The following is a 26,155-nucleotide window of genomic DNA, read 5'->3' as shown; positions in this document are numbered from 1 at the left end:
AGTGTGCTTCCTTTGATGTATAGCTCCTATGATATATGGCTCCTGTAAGGTATGTCTTCTGTGGGTTGTACCTCCTATGAGGCATGTCTCAAGTGAGAAGTGTCCCTTGTGAAGTGTTTCTCTTGGGGGGGGGGTTGCCTCCTGTGAGGTGTACCTTCTGTGAGGTGTATGCCTTGTGGGGTGTACCTCCAGTGAAGTGTAATTCTGTGAGGTGTACATCCAGTGAGGTGTACCTCCTGTGATATGTATCACCTTCCGGATGTACCTACTGTGAGGTATCCTTCCTGTGAAGTGTGCCTCCTCTGAGTTGTGTGCACCTCACATGAGGGGTATATGGTGTGAGGTGTACCTCCTGTGAGGTATATCTTCTACAGGGTGTGCCTCCTGTGAGGTTTACCTCTTGGGAGGTGTGTCTCCTGTGAGGGTGTCAAATCTGTGAGGTGTGCCTCTTGTGAGATTTATCTCCTGTGAGGTATGCCTCCTGTGGAGGTGTCATATCTGTGAGGTGTATCTCCTGGGAGGTGTGCAAGTCGCTCTTGCACAGCTCTTTTTGGCTTGTCTGTTTCAAGGTCTTGTCCTCCTATACTTAATCCCTTCTGGTTCTTCCTCTGGGCTACCTCTACCTCATTCTCTGCTATTTATTCCCACCTCTTCCCATTTCTGCACCATTTTAAAGCACAGCTTTCTGCTATAAGCTTTGACTTCTAGAATCTAGAACAGAGTTATAGCCTGAATTAGCTGGGGTTTCTAGATCAGCGACTATGTGAAAGGAACCTTTCTGTGACTCATCACGCAACCAATTTTTTTGACAGTACAGGAATTTGAACTCCAGATCTCATACTTGTTGGCACATGGTCTACTACTTGAACCATGTACCCAATTCTTTTTTGCTCTGGTTATTTTTTTTTCAAATGGTGTTTCACTTTTTGCTTAAGCTGGCTGGTTCATGCTCTTCCTATTTATGCTTCCCATGTAGCTGAGATGACAGGTATTTGCCATTGTAGCCAGCTTTTTGCTGGTTCACATGAGTCCTTATGGACTTTTGGCCTGATTGGTTTCATACTATGCTCCTTGTGATTTTAGCCCTGTGACTAAGTGTGATTATAGGTGTGAGCCACTGGCTTCATCCTCCCTAATCTCCACAGCAATTTAGGCAAATAGCAATGTCTGCATTTATGGAGGATACCAAGGTCCATAAAGATGAAATGATTTGCCCAAGTCTTCCCAGAAGATAGATGGTGGAATTGAAATTTGACCTTGCTTTGCCTGACTTCAAAGACCACTCTCTTTTTTTGGTATATGATGCAGACTTGTCTTGTGGCACCCCCTCCTACATTTAGCTAAGTACTCTGGGCGAGCCTACAAGCCAGGCAGCACAACACTCACAGTAATCCTGCAGTGTGTGGAGGAGGAAAAGAAGGAGGAAGAAGAGGGGAGAAGAGCTGACCCAGAAGTCTCTTCCATCATTCTGGGATTGGCTAGTTGTGGTGTGAGCCACAGACATGTGGACACCACTAGACTGAGGCTGCTTCTCTGCCATTGGCCATCCTGCCTGGGTAGAAGATAGACTGGTTGGTTCACCAGGGTATATGAGAAAGGGAAGGGCAGTGCTGCACCATGAGGAATAATGATGCTCCAAGATAGGCTCAGGTCTTCTTAGGGCTGGGCACACAGCACTAACCCAGGCCACCCCAGACTCCTCCAGCCAGTGACTGTGCTCCAGGCCCCTGGCTTTCAGGGATCCAACGAGAATACTCATGCCTCATCTGGATCAGCACAGGAGAAAGGTTGGTGGGGGGGGCATAGGCAGGGTGGGGTAGCACTCCTGGAGTAACCTGAACCCGTATCTCTTTTGTTCAGCCAACTGTAACGAAGGGAAAGAGTTTTCTGAAATCATCTAGGACTCAATCTTTGTGGCCAGAGTCCTGGACAGTCAGGAGTCTGCCTTGTGAGACATCTGTGGTCTCCACCCTCTGACTGGGTCACTTCTTCCATTAGACTCCCCTGTGGCTACAGCCAAGACTTGCTTGCAGGGATGGCTTGGCAGCCGGAAGGTGGTGACTTCTGTACTTGATCTACCAGGAAGCAGGATGCAATTTAGCAGCCTCAGAATCCTAGAATGGTTTTCTTTCCATTAAACTCATGACAGCAAAATACTGTGGTTCTTTTTTTTTTTTTTTTTGCCAGTCCTGGGCTTAAGCTCAGGGGCTGAGAACTGTCCTTGGATTTTTCTCAAGGCTAGAACTCTACCACTTGAGCCTCAGCACCACTTTTGGCTTTTTCTAAGTATGTGGTACTAAGGAATCGAACCCGGGTCTTCGTGCTTGCCTAAAATACTGTAGTTCTATAATTGCTCCACCTGTTCTGCCCAACATGCTTCCCCCCCCGCCCCCCTCCCCCATCCCCCCCCCTGCCGATTTTCAATTCTAAATTCTTTCATATGGAACGGAACAGGAGCCCAGTCCTGTGGTGAACATTCCCATGAGATTGACATTGGGTTTCCACAAGCATGGGGTCAGCCTGACCTGGGCTTCCCGTATTTGGTAGTCTGGAACCCTGTGGGCCCTGTGTTCCCTCTGAACACTTCATTTTCTCTTCCCGAACCCAGGGAAGTTCTTTTCACAGAGTCTATAGGAGAATTGAACTCGGAAACCTCCTGGATTTGCTAGTTGCTTAAACAAAGACATGATGAAACATGTCTGGAGTCTGTAACCCAAACTCCAGCCGGACCCCAGCACCATTACCCTCTCTCAGCTTCTGTGGACTTGGGCCTTGGTGGAAAGTGTATGGCTCCAACAGCCTCCTCCCATGACCCCGAGACCATAAGGACGGGGGATTTGGCAGCTATGGGAAGGGTTCTTCCCTTTTGGGATTCCCAGCTGGCCCCCAGCATCCTTGGACCACAGAAGTCTGGAAAAGCACTGGATGAACTGGTGTTGGGCCACCCTGGGTACAGCCAGGCCTCAGTGGCCCTTTGGGATTTTCCACGGCCCGGTATAGCAACACCTTCCCTAGTCAGAAACTGCTCAGGAGTGGATAGTGATTAATGTTTTATGGACGAGCTGCTGGGCGGATGCCTTGTTTTCTCTAGGCTTAGAATACAATGAGGACGATGCCTGGAATTTACTGCCAAGCAGGGGGCCAGGGTGAGGCCATTCCTGGGGGCTGGGGACTCAAAGGTGGCAGTGTTTACTGTTCTGGGTGTCCCAAAGGGTGGCCATCCTGTAGATAGGAAGGGCAGGTGAAGGCCTGACCTCCAGAGTCTTCACCAGCATCTAGTGATTATCAGTCCCTACTTGTATCTAGGATCCATTGTGTAGAGGGACCTGTGCAGAGGTCACGGGCAGAGGTCATGGACAATTCCACTGAGCTCTCTCTGCCCAGGTGATTTGACCTTGTTCCATAAAGCCATTCTCCACATTTAGGATTTCACTTAGTTCTGCTCTTTTTAGCCTGTTGATTGGGCCTGGGGTGAGGGGTTAATATTGATTGGGCCTGGGAAGGGCCAGCAAGCCCAGGCCATGTCAACCTTGGTGGTTCCTAAAATACTGAAAATTTTCTGGGTGGTAGAGAACATTTCATTCCAACAAGAGATCTGGCCATCCTGTAAGGGCCAGGTACAAAAAAGTGTGTGCGCATGGACAAGTATGTGCACGGATGTATGTGCATGCATGTATGTACTACTTGTGTGTGTGCATGCATAACTGCATGTGAAATATCCATGTGTGTGTGGGGGGGTGGCAGAGGCTGTCACGCATGGGGACACTCCTGTACTCCTGTGTGGGCCCATCCTCTCACTGTCCTGAGAAACTTCCAAGTGATTCTCCCTCCTGGCTTCCCTAGTACAGTTCTGTGACATGCACTGACTTGGGGGCTGGGGACTCTGGCAGCTTAGTGCTGGACTGAGCCTGCCTCCCAGACAGAGGGTGAGAGAGGTGCATGGTCACCTGGTCCCAAGTGGTGCCATAGGTGCTTCTAGGGTGCCATACTGGATTTGGCCACTCATGTGCAATTGTGGCTTCAGGGGCCCAGCTTGGACTCCTGGGAGGGTGTGTCCCATTTTCAGTAAGCTCCAATGTGAGGATTTGGGGAAGAGATATCTCTGCTCTCTGCAGTAGTGACGTGGGAGAAGGTGAGGCAAAGACAGAGACTCAGCAAACAAGTCCTTAGAAAATGAAGCCGAAGATCCAATAAGGATGGACTAAGTTCTCAAGGACTGGGGGCACCATTCTCAAGAAACTTGAACACATGTTCCTGACACTTCATTCAACATGAGCTTTATTGTTTTTTAAAATTTAGCTTATGGTTTTCCTTTTAATTTTATTTTTATTATCATGTCAGTTCATCATCATAATATATTTTGATCAGATACATTAGGTTTATTATCTATTTTAGCTTCATAAATAAGTATAAACAACTTATACCTTCAAATAACTCTAGTAGAAAATCCAAACAAATTTAAACTTATGAAAATAAGAAAACTCAACTTCATGATTTGAGTTTAAATTCTGCTACAGGCTGGGAGAAAGAGGAGTGCCCAGGTCTTGTGAAGTACTAGTACACATTGAGTATCATTTTGGTGTGTTCACACATGGGTGTGCATGTGCGTATATATGTATCTGTGCATACATGTGCACACTTGTGTGTTCATAGATGTGAACCATCTCTGCACCTGTGCATGCAGGTGCACACATGCATGTGTGCATACAGGCGCGCATGCATATCTCTGTGTAAACGTGTGTATACCCATCTATGTATGCATGGGACACACATCTTGGTGTGTTCACATGTATGCATGCATCTGTGCATAAATATATGTGCATTTGTGTATATATGTGTTCATGCATATGTGCAGGAGTGCAGTTCATCATGCATTGCTCCTGAGAGTCCATATAGAACCCAAGCTCTTCCTGGAGCCCCAGGATGAATGGGTTTCTCCTGCTAGGGCATCTCATGCCCACCTTACACCTTTCCTGATTATTGTTTGAGTTCCAAGAGAACCTGCCTCAGCCTACCTTGGCTTTTAAACTGCTGAGAACACTGCACTAGACCCTTCTTGCTGAGCAAAGGCAGCCAGTCTGCTGTTCCTTGTCCTGTTCCCCATGTGCCAGGTCAGGTGACAGCACCAAGGTCCCTGGACATGTGTGGATGAGCAGTAGGGCCACTTGGCTTCCCTTCCTTGAATCAATCACACACAATGACTTCAGAGGAAAAAGGCAGAAAAATGAGGTCATGTACAGAAATGATTTCTAACACGACACTATAGAGTCAGCTTTGTGGAGATCCATGTTGAAGAGGGCAGGGCACACACTGGCGGAGTCTACGACTCCATCAAACCAGCGACAGACTGGGGGCATGGCTCCTTAATTCAAACAGGCCCTTCGCATTGCCCGCTGCAGACTACTCTGGAACCAGCATTCTAGGTGTGGATTTTCGCATCCTGTGGCTCGTATGTAGTTCGTGACAGAGTTGGAGACAGAAATTTCCAGACCTTCCCTTACACGAGCTCCTTTGCCTCCTGCCTCACTTTACCCTGTCTCACCTGGGCACTGAGTGACTGCTCAACAGTTCGTGAAGTTCCTGGAGTCATGGGTGTACTCAGGCTGTGACTGATGGCCAGGTGGCACCATCCATCCGAGACAAACTCCAGGAATTCCACTGCGGCCAGTGGCCTCCAGGGCTGGGAGGGGCAGCGCATCTGCCTCCAGGAATGTGGGCCCCAGACATTAGGCCAGAAGGTCTCATGGAGGGCAGCTCAGCTTCCAGAAGATTCTGAAGGCTGCAGGGCCCTAGAACCTAATTGGAAAGCCACTCCAAGGAGGAAAAAGTCTAGCATTAGATTGGGAAAGGAATTAGTGGGCTTGGATTCCCCACAGACCCTATCCCTGCTCCTGGCTGAGATCTGGGCAAATGTCTGGGCCTCAGGGGTCTCCTGTCTTCAGAGGTACTGTGATGTTGGAAAGTCCTTGTCTTCCACAGGACTCACACCTGAAGGACATGGAAGTGGAGAGTTCTCATCTCCCGAGGTACTCACACCTGCTGGGCATGGGAAGTAAAGGCCTTTTCCTCCTCAGGCATGTGTGTGTGTGTGCATGTGTCCATGGGTCTGTGCGTGTGCATGTGTGTACTGGTGTGCATATATACACATTTGCATGTACATGCCTACATGTATGTGTGTGCACATGTGTGTGTGTGGATGTGCTGACACCTGAGTGTGACCACCCAGGTCAGAGCTGGAGGTGGCAGGTATTTTAGTGAAACCCCAAGCCTACAACACAGAGTAGCAAGCTGGGAAAAATGAAGCAGACCACTGGGGCTCAGTGGTCTGGGCAGAGCTGCCCTGAGCTTGCTCTGGCCCTAACCTCTGACACCTTTTGTCAAGGATGTTTCTGCCCCTGACTGTATCATCCTGTCTCTCCCTCCTACGCCTCCCCAGGCCCCAGCACCACATCAAGCACACTGGCCTGCAGCTCTGAGGCCCTCGCTCTGACTGTGGCCCTCCCAGCTTGCCTGCCTGCTCTTCCACCATGAGTCCCTGGGACATAGGGGGCAGGGGGCAGGGGACGTTCACTGAACAGGGAGGAAAGGGGATGTGTCTGGAAGCACAGCCTTGCAGATGGGGCCGTCAGGCAGGCCAGGACACTATTTCTGATATGGGCAGTGAAACAAGAAGCCAGGGCCCAAGTTGGGGGTGGGGAGCTCAGCAGAGGCCAGGCCTGCGGAGCTCCAAGCTCCTGATAGGCATGGATCTCCTGGCACTGGTGAATTTTGGGATGGATCCCTCAGAGTGTCTAAGGAGAGGTGTAAGAGCCCCGCCATGAGCCTGCCCTGGGCAGGGACTTTATGTGTTGCTTCACTTGTAAATGAGCTGAGAGTTAGGGATTTAAGAAATACCGAGGTGCTATTCTGAGCTAGGCACAAGAACCTTTTCAAATCAGAGGGGTTAGGAAACCAGTGCACAGTTGCCTGGAAAGAAAAGGCAGAGCCAGGACCCTGAGCTGCACAGCTGGAAAAGGCAAAGCCAAGATGGAGCCTCAGCTGAGGAGGCCAGGATGAGTGCTTTTTGTTCCTCCTGGAGAAAGGTGGTGAGGGACAGGGTAGTGGAAAGGCCTCCAAACCGCCCATCTGTGGGTCAGACAAGCTTGCTTCCCCTCTGTGGTCTACATTTCCTCAGCTGACCCTTGAGGTCCCTGGCCAAACATCTGTGATTGCTCCTGAAATTGTTCCAGAAATGAAGGTTCCCCTCTTTGGCAGCACATTCTGTGCCTCTGTTGATAGCCACAGGGAGACATGGGGTTTCCAGAGCAGGGGAGGGGCACAGAGCATCCCTGAACTGCAGCTCTATCCCTAGGCCCTAGGATCTCTGCCTCCCCGACTTTGGGTCCCTAGTTATTAGAAGATCTATGGATTGTCCAAAAGGGTGGGCAGGGTGGGGATTGAGCTATTGGGGGTGGGGGAGGCTGGGAAGAGCTCAGGAGACATCATCCCCTCCCGTGCCCCTGCCTCTTCCCTGGGGAGCCCCTCCTCAGGTCAAAGATGTCAGTCAGCACCCCTTGTCCAGTCCCAGGATCCCTGACAAGGATCTGGGGGAGTGTCTGGAGCTCCCCTAGAGGGACCAGGCTTGCTTGTTCCTTGATGTCCTCCAAGCTGAGCATCAGCATCTGGCCGCATCAGGCCATACTGCTAAGGGGCTTAGGGAAGAGAGGGATGGGAGAGCAGGACTGCCTGAAAACAGCCTGTGGAGGAGTGGCTGGGGTTTGGTAGGAGGGGTGGGAGGGAGTCCACAGGGAGCTTGTGGTCTCCAGCTCAGACTCTCTCTCTTGCCCAACACTCTGTGGCCCTCTCCTTTCTGGCCTCTGCCAGAGTATTTCACATTTTACTTTCATTAAAAATTAAAAAGGGTTGGAAGTGTGGCTCACTTAGCAAACACAAGACACTCAGTACAAACCTCAGTGCTGAAAAAAAAAAAAAGCAATGCTGTATGCATTAGCTCAGACTTGGAACCCAGACAACTGCAAGATAGAGATATGAAGAACTGTGGTTTGAGGCCAGTCTGAGCAGAAAGTTATCAGAACCTCATTTCAATCAACAAACCAAGCATGGCAGTGAAACTGTTCATGCTATTTGGAAGACATAGGTAGGATAGTGGTTAGAAGCCATAAAAACCGAGACTATTGCCGGGCACCAGTGGCTCACACCTGTAATTCTAGCTATTCAGGAGGCTGAGATCTGAGGATTGTGGTTCAAAGCCAGCCAGTGCAGAAAAGTCCCAATGAGACTCTTATCGCCAATTAACCACTCCAAAAAAGGAAGTAATTCTGTGGCTAGGCTTGAGCACAAAGAAGCTCAGGGCCAATGCCCAGGTCCAGAGTTCAAGCCCCACAAAAAACATTAAGACCCTCCCCCACCCTGCAAAAAATTAGGACTATTTAAAAAGTAATAAAGGCACAAAAGGCCGGAGGGAGGGGCTCTTTGTTGGCTTTCAATTAAGCAAAAGGCACTAAGTCCAAACCCCAGTAGTGCCAAAAGAAAAAAATAGTTAGAATACTTGAGTCTCATAAATAATACATATAAGCTTGTTAGAACATGGGCTACGGAACAAGGCTTCCTGGCTTAGAGTCTGGCATCACACCAACGGTGTGGCCTCCAACAATCAAAGTATTTCAGATAGTCAGAGCAGGTGGATGGGACTGGGACTACAGGCTGGGGCTAGGGCTAGGGTCCTAAAAGCTGAGTCTATCCAGACACACAGAGCAGTTTTTTGGACAACCTGGGGTCCCCCGCCATCTATGCATCTCCCAGTGGCCCCTCGTCAGGCTGCTGCAGTAAGAAGGGCAAAGTCTTCCAGAGGTTTAAAGTTTAGAAAGCGGCAAGTTATCCATGTACAAATCAAAGCCCTCTTCCGCTAAGGAGAACAACGTGACACATTGTTCTCAGGACAGGGCTGCAGCCTAGTGTCCTTGTCTCCTCCCTCCACACCTGCCTCGCCCTCCACTCCTGCCAGGTGCTCAGTCGGGCTCTGCCTCTGTGAGGAGGGAATAAGGTGTCAACGACAAACCCAATCTGGAGCTGCAGGTAGGGCAGCTAGGCCAAGGATAACGTGTCCCTTGTCCTGTGGGGACATATGGAATTCTGTCCCTCACTTCCCCCTTCTGCTCAGCAGGAAATTTACTTTTGAACTGGGAGGTTTTCTTAAGAGTCTTAGTAGAGACCAACTAGACTAACTTAGTACCCCAGGCCCAAGGTTCTAAGCCTGACCTAGCACCCAGCACCTAAAGCCTAAGGTTCCCAGCTGACCCAGCTTCCAGCACCTGGGACCCAAGGTTCCAAGCCTGATGCCTGATTCTTAGATATATCCCAAGGGCCCCTGACTTGATGCTCAGCCTGCCTGACCACCACCTCCTCCCCACCCAACTCAGCACTGTCTTACTGTGTTTGTGCTGCTGTAACAGAATATGGGAAATATGAGAAGGGGTAATTTTCAGAAAGGTTTGTTTCTTAAGGTTCTGGAGGTTGGGAAGTCCAAGGCTGGGGCAGCATCCAGCATGGACCCTCCGTGTCACCAACAATAGAGGGCCCAGGGCAGGTCAGATCTCTTGTAGGAAGAGGGTGTGGACTGAATGCACCTTTTACTTAGGATACCTCCCAGGATAATGAACTCACTCTCATAACAACAGAGTAGACCAGGTCCTGTGTGGTACTCACAGCAGGTAGAAATGAGCTTGAATATGGTCATGATAGGCTGGGTCCCCACAGAGCCCTGTGCAGTGAGGCCAGATTCTGGAGAGCTTCTTACTGCAGGGTCCCTTCTGACTCTCCCCACTCAGGAAGTGGGGGGGGGCGGCTGAAGAAACAGGCCGGGAGTTATGGGTTGATAAACCATTCAGGGGTCCAGGGGACTGCAGCAAGAAATACCTGGGCCAAATCCTGAGACAGTTGACTTCCAGAGCCATTCACAGCCCTGGCCCCTGGTCCCAGCAGGGGCCCCAGCTCTGGAGGCCCTGCTCTTTCCTATCATCTGGAATGACTGTAGTTGCCCAGGCTCTGAGGGGCCCTCAGTGGGCTCCCCTGGCTGGCTATAGAGGGCTGCACGTGTTAGGCTACCCAGACAGATGGGTGGATGGATGCCCATCTCCCAGTTAGCTCTGCCACACAGAAAATCCACACATGTCTCACTATGATTTAAACAGAAATGTAATCGTACCCACAGGACCGAAGGTTTTCTCAAAAGCTACAATACTGGGATTAGAAAATGCTCCATTTGGTCATAACCCACATTTCCTTCTCTTCTTCTTTATTCTTGTGGGATTACCATCTGCAGATATTAAAAAATATCTTGGCATATACCTAGTTTTTTTTGTGCCAGTCCTGGGGTGTGAACTGTCCTTGGGCTTTCTCTCAAGACTAGAGCTCCATCACTTGAGCCACAGAACCATTTCTGGCTTTTTCTATGTATGTGGAACCAAGGAATCGAACCTGGGTCTTTTTACATGCTAGGCATGTACACTTTGTATCACTAAGCCAAATTCCAGCCCTATACACAGTTTTAACAAGAGAACATTAAACTCTTTATTCTCCTGCACCATGTGATTTTCTTCTACTAAAAAACTATATATTTCAATTTGGCTTATTGGCCAACAACTTATATATGAAGAAATGGCCTACCATGGCTGCAGTTTGAAAAAGCTTAATGAATGTATGTAATTGAGTAACAGAGATTACCACGTGCAGTCATTCCTTGCCTTTTAAGCCATACATGCAGTCATTCCTTGCCTTTTAATCCATACATAATCCTCTCTGGTAGGTTCCTGGCTGCCTCTCAACTTTTCTGTTGCTATTTTTAAACTTCTAGAATTTCCTGTGGCAGAAATCACATTTACTCTGACTTCTTTCGTTTGGGGCTTTCACCCTTGTGGTTCTGTGTGTGAGAGATGTGTATTACTAAGTAACATTCCATGGTAACTCGGATGCTTGGATTTGTTAATCCATTTACCAGAGATAGGTACAGTGTTTGGAGTATCTTGAGGTTTAGGCTGTTATGAATAAAGCTCTTATGTGCATTTGCATACAAGGATCTGTGTGATGAGCTTTGTTTCACTTGGGTAAATCTGTACTTAGAAGAAAATGGCTGGTTATATAAAAGTGTGTGTGTGTGTGTGTGTGTGTGTGTGTGTGTGTGTGTGTGTGTATGACTTTCTTTTCAGCAGTTAACCTGTTTTCCAGAGAGGCCATACCACTTTTTAGAGTAGTGGTGATATTCTGTATTACAGCATGTTAGATGTTCCAAATTCTTGAAAAGATTGTATCTGCACTCTTGTAATTTTAGCCTTTCCTGTGTGTACAGAGACACCTCATGGTGAAAATGGTGAAATCTATATTTCTGAAATGGCCGATGATGTCGAATACTTTTACATGTGCAAATTTTTAAAAGATTTTTATTAATACTGATTTTTACATCATATTTCAAATGTCATGTTTAACAAATATTCAAGAAAAGAATCTCTATTTGTTCATCCTTTCAAAAGCAGGGTTTTTCCACCCTTAGCACTAGATTGTAGAAGTTCTTCAAAAGTCTGGTATGGGGAATGAGATGTGAAGCTCAAAAGTATTGTCTCCCATTTAACCAAGTCTTTTCTGTTTGAGCAGTCTTCAGAATTACATAACAACTCCAAAGGGAGCACACCGTGTTCCTGTAATGGTGAATCATGCACAACCACACAACAAGGATCAAAAATCAAGAAATTAATATTAGCAGGAGTCTATAAATAACCTATGTCTCTTTTTTGGCCTGAAATCCATTCCCATCTCTGTGGACTCCCCAGTCTGTGACAGTCTGGTGTTTTGTCCTCCGTCCTCCATATGGCTTGTGTGATGGTTTGCGAAGAACACAACCCACATTTCTTATTTCATCTCTTCATGACTAATGTGACTTCTCATTGATCACATCTCATTAACATGACTTCTTTTTTTTTCTTTTTTTTTTTTTTTGCCAGTCCTGGGCTTGAGCTCAGGGCCTGAGCACTGTCCTTGGACTTTCTCAAAAATAGAGCTCTACCACTTGAGCCTCAGTACCACTTCTGGCTTTTTTCTATGTATGTGGTACCGAGGAATCAAACCCAGGTCTTCGTGCATGCTAGGCAAGCACTTTAACCACTAGGCCAAACTCCCGGCCCCTAACATGACTTCTTATTGGTGGTAGTAACTCTGAATGTCTGATGCTTTCTCCACTGAAAATCCACTAGTTCCTCCTTTGTGTTTAAAGTGTAGGGGAGATATTTGAAGACAAATAGCCTGCTTTTCTTCAGCTTTTGCATTCATTGCTAGATTTGCTAACATTAATTGTTACTATAGTGATTCTCTTTGTCCATTTCCAGTTACTTTTATTTTACTTATCAATAGGCAGCACTTTCATATGCAGATGATCTATGTAAGTCCTTTGTTGAATTTTAAACTGGGTTAGTTTTTGTTTTTGAGTTGCATTGTGCTTGCTTGCTTAGTTGGAGCTCTATCACTTGAGCCAGTCCTGTAGCCTGGATGTTTGCTAGCTATTTAGGAGCTAGAGTCTCATTGACATTTCTGCTTGGGGTGGCTTTGAATTGTGATCATCTAGTTCTCAGCCTCTGAGTAGGTAGGATTCCATGTGTGAGCCACCAGTGTACACCTTGAGCATACATTATTTCTAATGTTGATGTGTGCAATCATTGATATTTCCTGGATGGTTTCCGTTTTATTATGTACAAAAGTCTGCTTTGTTCAGAGGTCATAAAGTGAATTGCTATTTATTGTTATTTTTCTACTGTTTTATAGATAGGGTTTAAAACTTTTTAGATTTATACTTTGCAGATGTGATTGAGAGATCACATTTATTACATACATTTATTACATACAGTTGTTCCACCTTTGTTTGCTGGTAATCAACTCCTGCTTCAAGAATGACATCCCAGGGGTCAGACCATGTGTACAAAGTACTCCATGTGTCTTTCCGTTCTATTCATCCGATCAACTATCTAAAGAAGCTGCTAGCATTGTGATCCGGTTCCAAATACGGAAACAATCTCAGGAGGATAAAATCACTGGGCAAATGCATGGTCGGCAATAGTTGCTGGAAGCGGAATTTGAGCCCTACATATATATGGAAAGAACTGGAGAAAGAAGGCCCACGGCTCTGTATTTCCCAGATGGAAGGGCCTAGAGAGGGGCTTGAGGCCACTGTGTAACTACTCCCATCAGGGCCTATCAGCCTGGGCCCCGCTGACCTTTTGGACAAGAGAATCCCTTGCATGTAGGGCTGTGGGAGCCATCCTTGCATTGTAGATGTTTGAAGGCAGCTACCCGACTTCACTCCCAGCCCACAAATGTTTCCTGCCAGGGCAAAAGTGCTCGCATGGATAACCACTCATTTAGATGATTGCTCACTACTAGGAACTGTCAACATTAGTTCAGTGTGTAACCACGTACTACTAATGACACCGGGGCTGACGATGAACGGTGATGGGTCACAGCTTTCTTCCTGGTGCTGTTGTTCCAAGGAAACTGCGGGAGTGTTCTAGGTCGCCCATTAATCCGTGTCTTCTCAGCTTTCTCCTCTAAGCCCATGTTCCCACCCAGCCATGGTGGCTGCTTGGCTCCCTGCTCAGCTCTGTGTTGTCCACAGCAGGCAAGGCCACATAAGCACCTGTGGTGGCCTGGGGCTTGAATGGTACATAGGTTCTTTACAAAGTATTTGTCAGTGTTTTGTTGACCTTGTAAACCTAGGTGGAAAAATAAAGGTCTGCTTATGTCAGACATTGCCTAACCCAGACACCACGTGGGCAGAGACACATTCACATTCATGGCCTCCACGGGCTGTAAACACGCCTGCTGTGCCCATCTTGTGGCCATCGACTCATGAATGGAGATCTACCTCCAGTCATCTGATCCCATCAGCCTCTGGAGCATTCATGGCCCTAGAAGATGACATCCACTTTCCAATACTAAATTTTTGTGCAGGCTCCAGGCTGGTTTAGAACGTTATCTCTAGAGATCTTGCAGTTTGAAACCTAAGGCTACAAAAATAATGACCAGTGTTAAAAATAATTTGAGCAAGTCCTTTAATTTCTGTTCCTGAAGCATTACCTTATCCTAGTCAGAGTGGATTCCTTTGGGAGAATACCTCTCTGCCTCAGTTTCCCCGCTTACTAAGAGGACACTGGAGGTTTTGACAGGCCCCATGAGAAGCCAGGAGTCTTGATGTGGACTGTGGTCACTCACCATGCAAGTCCTGCTAAGATGACACACACCTGGACAACGAATGCCCGCATTGAGCTCCTGTTTCCTTTTCAAAGTTCATCCCTCTGCCATAGACTCCGTTCTTCTGAGTCTTCCGAGCTCAGAATTCACCCTCCAGCAGTGGGGCCTCCTTGCTATTTCCTGAGGCCCTTTTATCCTGAGGCAGGCAGGGCGAGGGCCATCCGATGAGGGCCAAGAGAAGAACATGGTGAGAAGCAGTGATTAACTGAGTGTCCTGTGAACAAATGTCAGGACACAGAAGAGAAGGGAAGGAGTGCGCTCAGCCAGTTCCCTCCCTGACAGGACACAGAGTCCTGCTCAGGGATGGGCCCCAGGGCACAGCTGTGCTGCCATCTTGGTGAATATTCAGTGGTGTGTGGTTCTGCCTATGCAAGCAGCCACCCGGGAAGGGGAAACAACAACAGGGGAGGAAAACCAGGCAAAATTTACCTAACTGACTGTAGGCATCTTTGTGGAGCCCCAACATGGAGAACTGGATATGGGGTAGCTGTGTCCTCTGCTTGCTGAGCCAGTTGGGAGTTGTGAGTAACCAGCTAGACCCTTCTGCCTCTGCTACTGGGCTCCAGGTCTGGCAGCCAGAGGACCCTAGGGACACTCACCTGGGGCTCCCACTCTCTTTCCTAGCTTGGGTTCTTTCCTCCCTCCCTCCTTCCCTCTCTCCCAACTATTTCATCCTTCCCTCCATCATCCCTCTTTCCCTTGCTTCCTCTATCATCCATCTACCTATCCATCCATTCACGCATCCATCCCTCCATCCATCCTCCTAGTCCCTTCTTCCATCCCTCTCTCTATTTTCTCTTCCTCCCTCCCATCCTCCCTCCCTCCCTCCTTCTTCCCTCTTTCCCTCCATCCATCCACACACCCACCCATATTTCCCAGGTGGCTTCCAGACAGTGGCTGGACATAGTCTTGCCTGATTCTGGGGCTCCTTCTTCCCTCTTCCAGCTCGGACTGGGCATATATTCCTGGCCTGCTTGAGCCCCCTGAGATGCAGAGGGCCCTTGCCCAATCTAAGACAGGCTTTTGAACTGGGAAGGTGAGGGCCTCCTATTCCTTTAGGCTACTCTCCTGGAGAAGGTCTTAGCTCCTACCCTGAGGCTTCCCCAGACCCCTAATGAGGTTAATTCTGGAAAGAGAGGTTCCAGGACTAACTGGGTAGGAGAAGTAGTAGAAGCCAGCTCTCCTGTTCTGAGATTTAAGGGGTTCTTCTTCCCATGAATCCCTGCTCTCGAGAAGCTTCTAGCAACCAATTATTGCTCCATAGCTTGAACCACAGTGGTGCTGGCAAGTGCCACAAGTTACCGGTGCAAGTGTCCTGAGGCGCAGGGCCAGGGTCACAAGGTCCTTGGTGGGAAGCCTTAAGTGCTGCGGCTGGCTTCTCCCCTTGTCTGCCAGAGGCTGCGCTGTGTGCCTCAATGTACTTGACCCTAGACACTAGAACTCTGGCTTTGAATCCTGGAGCCAGGACACTAGCTGCATGACCTGAGGAACTCCCCCTCCTACCCTAGATTCTTATGTGTAAAAGATAAAACCACACTAGGGACCATACTGGCTGTATGCTCAGTGGATCTGATTGTCAAGGGCTGGCACTCAGGGGCAGTGCCCTCCCCAGCTTGAGAGAAGGGCACCCCTTTCTCACCTCTGAGTTCCATTCTACACTACACGAAGAGCTCCATTTTAAGGAGAGAGACCCTAGAGTAGTGGGGGACACTGAGGTGCTAAAACTAATGATTATCTCACAACATGGGCTCCAGCCCCACAGACCCCAAGTCCTGATACAGAATCCTCACTCATCCACTATCTGTTCACCATCCTCCATCCTCCATCCATCATCCATCGACTCATTCTCCAATCCCCATCTGTCATCCATTCTTTACCATCCATCCAGCCACATAGCCCATTTATATACATGTGCTCATGTACGCATCCATGTACTCTCTCATTTGCTAACTTACCATTTTCTTGCCTGAGAACCTCTGAAGGCAGAATTTTCTATGACCAAAATTCCAAAATGGTTTTCATCAGACTACAGCTCAGTTGTCAGTAGAACAGTTGTCCTTCCCAGACTGAAGGAGAGAATACGCTTCCTTGGCCTGTGCCCTTTCCTCCAGCATCAACGCCAACGGCATAGCTTCTGTGATGCAATTGCCATCTCCCTTCCTCTCCTCTTCATCCATCACTCCTCCTCATTCTCTCGCCCTGATCTTGCTGCTGTACTCTTGGACCCCCCCCCGATGGTGTCACGGAGCTACTCAGAGAACCAGGGGCCTTGTCCCAGTTCAAGAACCCCCACTTCACATCTGCAAAGCACCTTTGCCATGTAAAGTCACACATTCATGCATTTCCAGGTCTAGGACATGGAGAGTTACTTTGCAGAACCACTTCTGAGGAGCCAGAGTGCAGAGCAGGGTACTGCCAGGATCACCGCCATTGCTAGGGCTCTTCAGAAGCATTTTGTGTAATTTGTCTCAGAACTTACTTTCCTGAGTTGGAATGAAGGGACATCCCTCTAAACCTGTTCCTTCTACCTGCTCTCCCTCCACCCTCTCTTTTTCTTTCTTCCTCCATCCATCCCCTTCTCTTTCCCCTTTCCTTCTTCTTTTCTCCCCTTTCCTCTTCCCCTCCTCCTCTTCTCCTTCCCTGTCTCTCCTCTTCCTTCTCTCCTTCTCTTTCCCCTTCCTCTATCCTTCTTTTCCCTCCCTACCTCATTCCTTCCCTTCCCTTCCCTCCATGCACCCAGATATCCACTGGTGGGTTCTGGGGTAGGCCTGCGCTCAGGATCAGGGGCATGAGAAAGCATCTGACTTTCTTGACTGTTCTGTCACTTGGGCTGAGAAGTCAGACGTCTTAGAACCCAGTTATCTTGGCTCATCCTGCTGTTCTTCCACAGGCGCTGGGCCATGGGCCCCCAGAATGTGACTTCATTGCCCAGCTGAGGGAGGATGAGCATGCCTGTGTGCAGGAGGCAGAGGAGACACCCAACACCTCCCTGAGTATGGAGCCAGTGGGTGGGGTGAGAGGTGGGGACTTTCCCCACTGCCGTCTCCTCCAGCCTTACCCCTTGGTGTAGGACCAGCCACTCCCTTGGTGGGCATACTCTTCCATCTCTTCTGTTCTCCTCTCAGTCTGCCCTGTGACATGGGATGGTCTGCTGTGCTGGCCAACAGCAAGCTCTGGAGAGTGGGTGACCCTTTCCTGCCCGGATTTCTTCTCTCAGTTCAGCTCAGAGCCAGGTGATGGGTCCAGGGCTGGGGCAGATATCTTCATCTGTGGGAGGAAACCTGGCTGTGAAGGTGGGGAAGGCAGAGCCTGCCTGGTTGCCACCAAGTTGTCAACTACTAGGACAGGGTGGAGCGGGTGGTGTGGGTGAAGGGTGCCCACTGTTCTTCTTCACCTGGCCTGAGGAGGTGCCCAGTCCCTCCACACACACACAGAGAATACTCTGTCCTGTACTAGGAATCACTAATAGAAGCATGTGGAGGTAAGAGAAGGTGCTGCAGAGGGAGTCCCGAGTCTGGTCTGGAGTGGGGCAATCCCTAGATCTACTACTCTGCTGTCCCTGGGGCCCAGTGCTCCTCTCATACTGTTGGGGGAGGGGGCAGAGGTATTGCTAAGACTGTGGGCTTGCTCCCCAGGGGCAGTGAAGCGGGATTGTACGGCCCAAGGCTGGTCAGAGCCCTTCCCACCCTACCCTGTGGCATGTCCGGTGCCCTTGGATCTCCTGGTGGAGGAGGTAAGAGGTCCCAGGGGTCTTGCAGTCAGGGTTGCTACAAACAGCCAAGGGATGCACCTGTGCCCTCACCTTTCCCACCGCCACTGTGATTCTAGAATTGTAGTTGCATCAGTGTCCAGCAGGGGGCAGCTAGTGTCTGGCCATGGTGTGTTTGGTTGACAGGGTTGATGTGTTCAAGAGAGATACAAGATCTACGGGGCTTGCAGAGGAGAGGCAGTGGGCAGACTCGGATGTGGGTGGACTGGGAGGTTATGGTTATGCTGGGACTCCTGCATGTGGTTCTAGAGGAAATAGTGACTGCTGCTGCTCTGGGCAAGCCAGTGCCTGCCTTCTCCAGTCCTCAGCCTGGAGGGTGTGTGTGTGTGTGTGTGTGTGTGTGTGTGTGTGTGTGTGTGTGTGTGTGTGTGTGTGTGATGTGTGTGTATATGTGGGTAGTGTATATGTGTGGTATGTGTGTATAAATCAAGCCTAAAAGTGGTCGCGCAGACTCACCTCATCCCAGAGGTTTATGGAGCAGGGCTCTGTAAGAAACACCCATTTCTCTCTGCTCAGGCCTGAGTGCTAGAAGCCTGAGAGTAGTCATATTTTAGATGAAAAGGCACTGGGGCTCCTGAGCTGCACAGGAGAGCTGGCTCCTGATGTGTCTATTTCTGGGGACCAGGCAGGACTCTGGTCCAAACACGGGGTTCCTGAGCATCTCCCTACAGCTCAAAGCTGTCCCATACCCTTTATGCGGGGATGCTATGTCCCCACGGGTGTCAGTGCAGGGGCCCTATCCCTCTCCAGCGTTTGCTGTCCCCTCCCTGACACCTGGAGTCACAACAGTCAGTTGACTCTCTACCGCTTAGCCCCCTCGCTCCCCTCTTCCGCAGAGCACAGGGAGGCTCAGAGTTGGGAGGGAGTGTCCTGTTGTAACCCCAGAGCCATGGCCTGGGTAGAGCTGCAAAGGCTCCCAGCCTTCCTTTTCCTGAGGGCTCATGCTCGCTTCTGTCTCTGCCCCTCCCTGCCCGCCACCCACTCCACCAGAAGTCCTACTTCTCCATAGTGAAGGTCATCTACACTGTGGGTCACAGCATCTCCATCGTCGCCCTCTGTGTAGCCATTGCCATCCTGCTTGCTCTCAGGTTTGCCATGCTCCTCTCCTCCTCAGAAGCCTTCCTTGGCTCCCCACTGCCCAAGAACCAAGCCTGATTCTCTACCTGGGTAACCTAAAGGCATCCAATCTTCATGGCCAGGGCCCTCTCCTCATATGCCAGAACTCATCCCTAGGGTCATGGCTTCACACACGTTGAGTGTTCTGTGGGCTTCAATTGCCACCTTTCCTCTGGGAGGATTTATATCTGCCAAAATCTGAGCCTAGGGCCCTCTACCTCTGAGTGTCCTTTTGGCCTCTTACCTGGAGCTCTTCTGGACTGTTTCCTACCCTGGCCACAGTGTGTTTTAATGGCTCTTTAGGCTTCTGAGTCTAAGTCTGCCGTGGGGCCAGGGCCTCTCGTAAGGGGAGGTGGGGTTGTCTCTGATATCCATCCAGGGGCTCCTGGGCAGTCTCTGCTCCCTCTGACTGAACGCAGGGCTGTGGTTATTCGTTCCTACATGCATGCCCAGCAGCATGTATGACCAGCAGTGCTGGTGAGCTGACCCTCAGGGCTAAAGCTCACATGTAGCTTGATCCTGCTCTATATCATTCATCTCCTTTCACATGATTTAGCATGGTTTCTTCCACTTTGAGTTTATTCACCTCCCTTCAGCTTAGTCTAGTCCAGGCCAACTGGGCCCTCTCTTAGGCACCAGAAGGCCCTCTGCAGCATCTGGTCCTCCCTGTCCACTCTCATCTCCCCATCCCTTTCTCTTGTCCCCTTGTGTGCACCTTCATCTCCTACTCCTTCTTCTGGTCCTCTTCTGTCTATCCTCTTCCCTCCATCCTTTCCTCTGGTCTCCACCTGTCCCCCTCTTTCCATCCCTTTCAGGCGACTCCATTGTCCCCGGAACTACATCCACACCCAGCTGTTTGCCACCTTCATCCTCAAGGCGTGTGCTGTGTTCCTGAAGGATGCTGCCCTCTTCAGTGACAGTGACACCTTGGACCACTGTGGCTTTTCCACCGTAAAGGAATGGGCTGGAGGGTGGGGATGCCAGGTCAGAGGGGAGACCTGGAGGGCTGGCCTGCTCTGCTCCTGTGGGCTGACCCTGCCTCGGGACAGCAACAGTATGGCTGCAAGCTTTTGAAACTGCCCACCCTTCTAGTTCAGCATAAGCCCGGGGCTTTTCCTAGACCTCTGGGTGAATCCAGAGACATCTTGTCTCCTCCCATCTCAAGTGCCACTCCAGGCTTCACACATGCACCAGCTCCCAGAGCACCACATCTGGCCTTTCCTTGCCCCTCCCCCAGCAATGCCCATCTATGGCCAGGCCATGCTGGCTCTCTTCTTCTAGAAGCACCCAGGGAGTAGAATGCACCCAGAGTTGAAGACTTCATGGGGAGGAAGCTGAAAACAAGGATCCAAGGAGAAGGCTTTAGGGGCGAGATGGCTCTGCTGCTGGGTTGGCAGCAGGCTTTGTGTGGGATCAGTGGGGACAGATTGGAATGTAGGCTACAAAACCAGCTGTCGCACAGAGAAGGGTGCTGTTGAAGAGCAAAGGAGTTGAAAAAGGATGCAGGGAGCAGAGGGCAAGGCTCAGGACCACGCAGGTCCTCTCACAGTGTGCTGGAAATGAACAGATAAGCGAATGCATGGGCCAGCAAACAGCCAGAGTTAATTAATGAAGAAATTAATAATTGAATACACTGAGCACTTACTATGAGTCAGGCAGGGCACCAAGTGCCTCACAGAAATTATCTCCTAGATTTTCAAATGCCTTGGAAGCCTCACTCTGTCCCATTTTGCCACTGAGGGGCAGCTGGCCAGGTCACCCAGTTACACATTCACATAGTTACATAATCAGTTACACAGACACATGGCTACATGGTGAGCCTGGGCTCGAACCTGGACATCTAGGTTCAGAGGTGGCTCTACTGTTTGCCCTCCAGCATGCTCCAACAACGAACGCACTTATGGGTTCATCCTTTGCGTTCATTTCTGGTAGTGCTGGAATTTGAACTCAGGGCCTCAGGTTTGCTAGACATGGCTAACCTATTAGCCATGTCCCAGCCCTGTTTTGCTGTAGTTTTTGTAGATAGGGTCTCCATGCTTTTTGTCAACCCATGCCAGAGATGTTCTCCTACCTATTCCAATCACATAGATGCGATGTGTGACAGGTGACAAGTATGTCCCCAACCCGCGGCAGTGGCCAATTCTTGTGTGGTTTTGTTGAACACTGATGAGGCAACAAGATAATATAGGAGTTTCTCCTTGCACAGGTAGAAAGCTGAGGGGTGGCTAGCCATGTACCTTTGAGCCCAGGCTGTCTGGATTCCCAGTCTGTGTCCTGTCACTATATCATGATAGCCCATCCCCTCTGGTGCCACCCAAGGAGTCAGTCAGCCAAGGCTCACCGGTGTATGGTCAGGAACTTGCAGTCTCAGAGCAGTGGGGCACCATGGATGAGGGGTTGCAGTGGCATCTCCACTCTGAATCCCCTCCTGGCCCTCAGGTCCTGTGTAAGGTTTCGGTGGCCGCCTCCCACTTCGCCACCATGACCAACTTCAGCTGGCTGCTGGCAGAAGCTATCTACTTGAGCTTCCTCTTGGCCTCCACTTCCCCGGGCTCCAGGGCAGCCTTCTGGTGGCTGGTCCTTGCAGGCTGGGGTGAGTACACTTGGTGGGACTCCATGGAGGAAGGGGGGGCGGGAAGGGCCAGTGCGGCTAGACAGAGCCCCTTCACATGATTGGTGGGGATCCCGAGGTGAGGGAGAGGCAGGCTGCAGTCCCTTCCAAGTGTGGCAGAGTGGATGAAGTCTCTGGGGCCCCTGACAGGTCTGATCTTTGCAGTCGGAGGGGAAGGCTGCGGTGGTGGGTGGTGGGGCCCATCTCAGGTACATAGCCCTGACTCGAGCCCCCTCTGCACTGCGCAGGGCTCCCCATTCTCTGCACGGGCATCTGGGTGATCTGCAAGATAGCCTTTGAGGACTCTGCGTGAGTGCTGGGGCCCTCTGCACCCCTCCAGGCCTGGAGGCTGGGGAGAGGAGCAGAGCAGAGGCCCTGTCCTGGTGGGAAGGGCGAAGCAGGAGGGAGCGGGCAGAGTGGCCAAGAGAGGGACCTAGACTGCCACGGCTGTGGGGCACAGGGACTTGCCAGTGGGCCTTTGGAAGGGGGGAGGGGGGGAAGGACAGGTTTTAGGGCAGGCCATCCCTCTCAGTGGAGAGAAAGGGGCCAGTGTGGCTGACACAGAGGACTAGGCTACAGGGTTTGGAGGTGAGGTAGAGGGTGTGGACAACACAGCAGAGAAGAGCCCAGGCACCCAGCTTAGAGGAAAGCAGAGGTGCGGGGTGGCTGTTCAGTAGCTGTGTGGTGGCTGTGCCGTGTCTAGGCAGGATTCTGTGTGGCACAGCCGGGCTGTCTCCCCTCAGGTGCTGGGACTTGGATGACAGCTCCCCCTACTGGTGGATCATCAAAGGACCCATCATGCTCTCTGTGGGGGTTAGTTCTGGATGGTGTTTCCACTTTACTCCAGACCCGCCCCCCATTCTTCAAGAGGGAAGACCCCAGGGTCCAAGAAACAGGCCTGGGCTCTGCTCTGGCTCTGCCCTGGTTCTTTACCTTCTCCAAGCTGTGGCTGCCCTAGTGGTTTCTTCACCCATGCAAGGCCTCCTGGCTCAGAGATGCCAAGGTCCTGGTGCACTATCAGAGCACCAGGGTGGGAAGGACCAGGCTGGAGAAAAGGAGCTGGGGCAGGCATGCAGCGGGCACCCAGTAAGCTCCCACTTGGGCTCTGAGACAGATGGCCAGGCCATTTCACCTGGCTCCCAGAACTGGAGAGGAGGGACCTGGAACCCTCTCTCGCCCGCCCTACCCTTCTTCTGGAGCCACTCTCTATGCTCTTGTCTGCCCACAAGAATGACCTGGCATCTCGGGGACTTGGGGTCCACTCTAGGCTTCCCAGGACCTCCCCTCATCCTCGATACCACCTTTCTGTCCACCATTTCCAGGTGAACTTTGGGCTGTTTCTCAATATTATTCGCATCCTGCTGAGAAAGCTGGAGCCAGCACAGGGGACTCTCCATACGAAGTCTCAGTACTGGTACTGAGTGTGTGTGTGTGTGTGTGTGTGTGTGTGTGTGTGTGTGTGTGTACATGTGTGTGTAGGGGATCCTGCACACCAAGTCTCATTTTATTGTGTGTGGGTATGTGTGCTTTCCACACCAAGTCTCAGTACTGGTACTGTGTGCCTGCATGTGTGCATGCGTGCTATGTTCATGCATATACATAAGCATGTGCAGGCACACACATGTGTGCATGTGTACATGTGTTGGGGTTTGCACGTGGTCACCTCTCATATGGCAGGCATTCACACTCCAGCCCAACCTTTCCAGAGTGAGAGCAGGTCTGGTCTCGCAGTAGGAGGAAGTCCGGTCTCCAGACCCCCAGTCTCCCTCTTGCCTCAGTTGACACTCAGGTGCTGTGGCCCTCCTTTAGGGGCATGAGGAAGTAGGTACTCTCCCGGGGGGAATGGAGAAAACATCCTGGAGAAAGTGATCTTTAAAGTAGACTTTAAAAGAGGCAAGGGCTTTAGACTGGGGTAAGAGCAGGGCTCAACAGGATCCAGGAAGAGGGCACTGTGGGGTTAGGGGAGGCTGGAGGATCTGGGGAGGCAGTGGGAGGATGAAAGATCCAGGAAGGAAGAGGACTGTGGAAGAGGTCAGGATGTCCGGAGCATCCTCAGAGTCTAGTATGTGTCTGCCCCGCAGGAGACTCTCCAGGTCCACCCTTCTCCTCATTCCACTGTTTGGGATTCACTACATCATCTTCAACTTCTTGCCTGACAGTGTTGGCCTTGGTGTCCGCCTCCCCCTGGAGCTGGGACTGGGCTCCTTTCAGGTGATGTCTCCTCTCATGCTCCCTCACTTTTCTACTCCCTAGGACTTAGGCAATCGGCTAACTTCATAATAGGGTGAGGGCCACTGTTGCTCATCCATATGCTCAACTATTCATTTGCCTGTTCGTCTTCCATCTGTCTCTCTACCTCCCTGTTCCTTCAATTATCCACGTAGTCCTCTACCCACAATCCACTCATCCATCTACCGATCTATCTATTCACCATCTATCCATACCCTCATCTATCTATTCACTCCCAGCTGCTTATTTATCTATCCACCTATTCACCAATCTATCCAATCATCCACTTATATACCATTTATCCATCCATCCATCCATCCATCCACTAACTACTCACACATTCTATTATTCACCCACATATCCATCTCCTCGTCTACCCATCCACTCACTCATCACCTTTTTACCTTTCACAGAGCACCCATCCCATGCTCATTTCTGGAGGATGCATGGGGTGTTCAGAGTGAACAGGGGCTGGCTTCTGTGATGTACAACTATACATGCCTGCACATAGTGATGGATGAATACATCTAAGTTCTCCTTTCACACCTGGCTCAGTCACAGTCTGAGACTGTTGGAGAGAAGGCATAGACTAGGATATGTTGAGGTTGGGCCCAAGTGTTCTAATGGGATCCTTCCTGTATGGCTCCACAGGGCTTCATCGTTGCTATCCTGTACTGCTTCCTCAACCAAGAGGTACGTGACCATCCTTGCCAATCGTGCTTCATTCCCTACAGTTCCCACCCTGGGCAATCTCCGCTCTTTAGTCCATTTGTTAGATTGTGCTCAGCTTGTTTAAGACAGGCAAGACCCTCTTCTGGGCAGTAGCCACCGATAGGGCTGGCCTGAGACATTATGACATTCCCCCTTTCTCTCTCCCTTCAAGGGGATCTGTTCAGAAAGCAGCTCCAAAGAGCAGAGGGTGACGGAGCCCAGGGGTGGGAGCTCTCTGCCTCTTAATAGCACTGTCTATTGTGACAGAGGTGGGAAGCCAGCCTTATGCTGGGAACAAACCACTCTCCCCTTGGCCTATCTTTTTTTCATATATTTTTATTGTGATTAATAGAAGGGTTACATGATATTTGCCAGATAGATGGTGCATTAATTCCCATACATTGATACCCTTTCACATGTCCTGGTCCCCATTTCCCTCCCCCCACCCCCATCCCTCATCTTGTTTTCCCCCATTCCCTATCCCCTTGGCCTATCTTTATAGGCCAGCTCAGCTTTGTCAGAAGGGCCAATGCCTCAGGCAGAGGGTGGAGTCCTCTCTCTCCCTGTTCCAGGGCTCTTCCCAGATGTCTGGTGTTCTCACTTGAGCACCCAGTACTGAACCTTGGAGCTGGAGTGGGTGGAGTCCTTCAGGGAGAGTGGAGAAACTCTAGAAAGCACTCACAAATATCTAACCTGGTTCAGACAGCTAAAAGGGTAAACCAAAAGTGAAAGGCCATGGCCAGATGTCCTCAGAGGAAAGAGGAGGTAGTCTCTTCTGAAGGCAGTGATTGGGAGTGCTTGGCAGTGCTAGTGACCAGCTGAGCCTTTCCTTGCCCACCCCTCCCATCCTGCCTTTCCAGCCACTTCTCTGGGGGTTGAGTGGAAGGGAGGTAAGGGGACTTTTCTAATACCCTCTTCTCTGTCCTCGGAGGTGAGGAATGAGATCTTGCGAAAGTGGCATGGTCACGACCCTGAACTTCTGCCAGCTCGGAGGACCTGTGCCAAGTGGGCGATGCCTTCTGGCTCGGGGACGAAGGTGCTGACATCTGGGTGCTAGACGGATCCATCATGCACCGGGACATGCCACAACTGGGCCCATCATGCACTGGGACAGGCCACACTGGGCCCACCATGTACTGGGTCAGGCTATACCAGACCTCGGGTGCTGCAATGGGTCCAGCCCCTGCTGGAGAATCCAGAAGACTCTAGAAGCCCTAGGGCAAAGCCCCCCACAGTCAGCTGCCCAGCTCTGGGCAGGAGAAGCCCTTTCTCCCTGGTCTTCTACACCTGCCTCTTCTCTAGATTCCCCTGACTTCTTTAGAATCCCCTGACTTCCTTGGTTCTTATTTCTGTCCCCATCAATTCTTGCATTAGAGTCTGGGGCTACTCCAAGGCCAGAGAGCCAGTGAACTTGCACAGGGGTGGTGTGT

At 50.4% G+C, this 26,155-nt stretch overlaps 1 protein-coding gene across 1 annotated transcript; it reads left to right on the top strand.

Annotated features, from left to right (window-relative positions):
• Positions 1-14,753: 14,753 nt before the first annotated feature.
• On the top strand, positions 14,754-25,949 carry Ghrhr (growth hormone releasing hormone receptor). Its single transcript, XM_090332279.1, has 13 exons — positions 14,754-14,810; positions 17,180-17,282; positions 17,415-17,522; positions 17,925-18,022; positions 19,049-19,146; positions 19,990-20,125; positions 21,614-21,767; positions 22,034-22,094; positions 22,529-22,598; positions 23,108-23,199; positions 23,867-23,996; positions 24,666-24,707; positions 25,657-25,949. The coding sequence occupies exons 1-13, from the start codon at positions 14,754-14,756 to the stop codon at positions 25,780-25,782; spliced, it is 1,275 nt and encodes a 424-aa protein (XP_090188405.1). The 3' UTR covers positions 25,783-25,949.
• Positions 25,950-26,155: the final 206 nt, after the last annotated feature.

This window comes from Megascapheus bottae, chromosome 5 (genome assembly GCF_031878675.1).
Source record: "Megascapheus bottae isolate mThoBot1 chromosome 5, mThoBot2.hap1, whole genome shotgun sequence".
Classification (NCBI taxonomy): domain Eukaryota; kingdom Metazoa; phylum Chordata; class Mammalia; order Rodentia; family Geomyidae; genus Megascapheus; species Megascapheus bottae.
This window is presented reverse-complemented; position numbering and strand designations above follow the sequence as displayed.